Raw genomic sequence first — 4,270 nt, 5'->3', positions numbered from 1 at the left:
CAAGGGGGTACCAAGAAGTCTAGTTGGCCGGCACAGTTGAAGGCTTGTCATCTTAGATTCTTTACTAAAGCTTGGGGCTTGAAGTAACATACGAGCTCGTACTTCTAGATAATGGAAATGATCTCAAACAGATGGAAAACGTAGGAAGGAAAAGTTGGGATAATGTTGTCACATTTTTGTATGATAAATGGATTCAAGAAATTAACTCGGAAGACAATAACGCCTGTTTAAATACAAAAACGGTTTAATCTCATCACTATAACTTTATTAGATTTTCATGTAAAATATAATAAATAATTTAATTTTTTTAAATTTTAAAACAATAATAATATTAAAAAATAATATTTTAATAATATTTTATTTAATTTTTAATTTTTATCTAAAATCATCTCATCTCACTATCCAAACTATATCTATTATAAGATTTGATTCGTATCTATCACTATAACCGCTCTTAAATCTAAAATCTTGAGAGATTTTTGAGAATCTGGTTACTTGTTGTGCCCAGTCATATTAACCCAAATGTCAATAGGAAATTATGAACTTCTTTGAGCATTGATATTGGATTGATTATCCTAATCTTCAAAATATAAAGGGTGTGACTTTTTAACTTTTAAGTAATCAGTCAATACTTAAAATTTACATTGAATTAGCTAGTACATTTGTTATAATAATAAAATATTATTATTTATATTTTTTTTAATTAATTTTATTTTTTAATTACTTTTTTATTTTATTTTTAATTACAGAGGAAACGCACGGCAATTATTAAACCAAAAGAAAAAGTGTAAAATTGGAACGAAAATCAAAGCTCAAGATTCGGACTCGAATTTGCTTCAGCCAAGTGAAGGTGGTTTTTTCTTTCTTGGCTGTTTTACCGGGTATCAAACGATTGAAGCAAATTCTCATAATTACAATAAAAAATATATATATTTAGACTTGCTACAGTACATTTCATTCATATTTGAAAAGAAGAATAAAATTATTGTAACTTATATTTTCATTATATGAAAACAGTTTGGCTAATTCAATGTGGAGTAAATGTGGATGATATTTACTAAATTTGAAGATGAAGAGGCATTTAACTTAACGTTTTGAATATCGTACAGGATGTCGTACCCGTTAAGACACTAGAACGAAATATTTCGGTACCAACATCGTTTCGGGATAGTCGATATATAAATAAATTATATATAAATATATATAAATTATATTTTAAAATAATAGTCTATATATGAATAAATTATACATGAATACAATATATATATAAATTATAAAAATCTGGTATGAATTGGGGGTCAAAAAATAAGATTATAACTTAAAAAAATATATATATATAATGGTTGAAATACTGGCCATACAGGCCAAAATACAGGCTGGTACGGCTAGTACAGCTGATATTTTAGTCGGTACGAAACAAGTATTATGCATATACCGGCATAGTGACCGGTATGGAATGTGCCTGCCCGTACCAAAAACTACGATTTGACTAATCTAATGCCCGATTGCCAATGCTCCAAGCAATCCAAAGCAAAATGGTTGGAACATTGAAAATACTTGTTTTTCTTACCTCTATATTTATTTTATTACAGTCACTAATTGAAGAAGGTTTAGTTTTTATGTTTTTTGTCCCTCTTTATTTGGGTATCCTATGCATTAGATCAATCTTGTAATTGGAGATTTCATACACCCTATAATAATGTAGGAATTAATAAAATATATGCAACCTTAGAAGACTTTCCCTCCTAGCTGTCCACATTCATGACTTCACTTATTCACAATTTAGATCCATTCATAACTCCAATATGCATGATGTATAAGTCTCATCATGTAATTCTCACATGCGTAAAAAAATAAATTACAGTCACATAAGACTGCAAAATGCATGTTCGATTAAGTTCTTCTTCTTCTTTTTGTTTTTGTTTGTTTTTTGAAATGATCGATTTCTAAGGTTCTTGCTCATCACTAGGTGCTGCTTGAGATGTTTGACTGTTTGCACTGAAATATTTAGAACATTCTCCAGAAGATGTGCTTGAAAATACTCGGGTTTCTGTATGTGTTGACAAATTCTTCTCCATATTGAGCCTTCCTTTTTTTTTTTTGAAAGTCCATATTGATCCATTAACAATGTGTGTTTAATTCCCATAGATGGCAGTTGAAATCAGAAGAGAAGATAATAAAGAAAATTAAAAGATTTATACTCTTTTGAAGTTATATACGGTATTGAAATAATAGGCGTCGGCAAGCGAACCATCACATCACATTGACTTGAAAAACTATGAGTTGTGCCCTGTCTTGGTATCAGTAGGGACATAATCTTCTCGCGTGGTGTACGTTTGACCTATCTAGTAACAATTATGTATGACCTATCTAGTAAAAATTATGTTTTTTTTTTTTTTTTTGTATATTCAAACTTCAAACTTCATTAAAATAAAAAGAAGATTACAGACATAAATCAAATCATTAGATTTGAGATAAAAAATCTGGAATACAATCCCACCACGTGGTGATACTTTCAACCTGTCTACCACATTGAGCTAATAAATGAGCAGTCATATTAGCTTCCCTATAAACATGTGTAAACAAGCATTCTCCAAATAAAGAAGACAACTGTTTAATCTCATGATAAATCTCACCATACAATGAATTGGACATACTTTCTTGATTTAAAGCTTCAATCACCATGAGACAGTCACTTTCCACTTGAATATGATGAATTCTCATACCTGCACATAGTTGCAGTCCACGAAAAATAACTAATAATTCAATGTGCTCAACTTCTTCAACATCCGATTCTAGTATAGATGCTGCCAGCAATGTTCTTCTCGTTCTATCTCGCAATATGGCTCTAGCTCCTGCTTTTCGAGCTTCTACACATAATGATCCATCCACGTTCAGCTTTAGAAAGTCTTCTTGAGGTACCTTCCATTGATAGAAGTCTTGCACTTGCCGTCTATTCTTCTTATACACAACTTTATAATTCTTCAGTAAAGATAAAGCATGTTCAGTTGCATTGTGAGGAGAAACAACAATTTGATCATGAAAAAATTTATTTCTCTTGTACCAAATTCCCCACGCCACAGTGAAGAAGATAGATAAATTATCCCAAAGTTTGGCCATGCAAAACTTAAGAGCCATATAAAAAACATTTGAAGAAGCTCCAATATCCAGTCTAGGTAAAACTTTCAGCCAAGTTTCTCCTAAGAACTTACAGCCCACCAAAGCATGACAAGCTCCTTCTTCTTTTTCGTTGCAAAAACTACAAGTTCCATCAATAGGAACATGTTTTGATAATAAATTTGTCTTAGTTGGCAGTCCATCTTTGCAAGCACGCCAATCAAATATTTTAATCTTGTTAGGAACCGGCATCTTCCATAAATGTTTCCAAGTCATTCTGTGGTTGCTAGCATTCCAGGATTCAGCTTCATGAGGGGCTATGAAACGGTAGCAGAGTTCGGTTTGGTAAACAAAAATTTTCATCTTAAACTCAAAATTCTCATCTCATCATTACAACTTTTCCAAATCTCCATATAAAATATACTAAATAATTTAACTTTTTCTTAACTTTTTCAAATTCTAAAACAATAATAATATTAAAATATAATATTTTAATATTTCATCTTAAACTCAAAATTTTCATCTCACTTACCAAGCAGAACCTTAACACTAACACTAAATAAACCACTTCTTTCAAATTTCCAAACCCTTTTATCTCCACTATTCACAGCTCCAAAAGGCATTTTCAAAATATCCATTACTGTTCTTGGATTAAAGAGAGCTCTAAGTTTTTCCATGTCCCATGATCTAGAGTTTTCAGGAAACAAAGTATTCACACAATCCCATTCAATTCCTTCTCTTATCTCAACCCCTTCCTTTACCAAAGAATTATGACCTGGAATCCATTTATCTAGCCAGACATTAACAAAATTTTCATCTCCAATCCTCCACCTGCATCCATCCGCTACCCACTTTCTAGCTTCCCAAATCCCTCTCCAAGAATAAGAAGGAGATCTACCCAAACCAGCTATCAAAAAATTCGATGAAGGAAAATACTTAGCCTTGAGCAGCCTATGAAGTAAAGAATTCTCATCTTGAAGCAACCTCCACCCTTGTTTAGCTAACATAGCTAAATTATGAATTCTGAGCTTCTTAAAACCCAAACCACCCCAGGATTTAGTAGTACACATTTTATTCTAACTCAACCAATATATTTTCTTTTCATTCTTTTTTTGACCCCACCAAAAACGAGCCATCATGGCCTCCAAATCAT

The 4,270-nt window shown here is 31.7% G+C and overlaps 1 protein-coding gene across 1 annotated transcript; it reads right to left on the bottom strand.

Moving 5' to 3' along the window:
- Nucleotides 1-2,463: 2,463 nt before the first annotated feature.
- Nucleotides 2,464-3,369, bottom strand: LOC122296675. Its single transcript, XM_043106479.1, has one exon. The coding sequence runs from the start codon at nucleotides 3,367-3,369 to the stop codon at nucleotides 2,464-2,466; it is 906 nt and encodes a 301-aa protein (XP_042962413.1).
- Nucleotides 3,370-4,270: the final 901 nt, after the last annotated feature.

Source organism: Carya illinoinensis, chromosome 15, assembly GCF_018687715.1.
Source record: "Carya illinoinensis cultivar Pawnee chromosome 15, C.illinoinensisPawnee_v1, whole genome shotgun sequence".
In the NCBI taxonomy this organism is placed as follows: Eukaryota; Viridiplantae; Streptophyta; class Magnoliopsida; order Fagales; family Juglandaceae; genus Carya; species Carya illinoinensis.
Note: the sequence above shows the minus strand (reverse complement) of the source record. Positions and strands in the feature narration are given on the sequence as shown.

What these genes read in the sequence shown, in the direction of transcription:
- LOC122296675 (XM_043106479.1), bottom strand. Translation starts at nt 3,369, where the DNA reads ATGCCGGTTCCTAACAAGATTAAAATATTTGATTGGCGTGCTTGCAAA.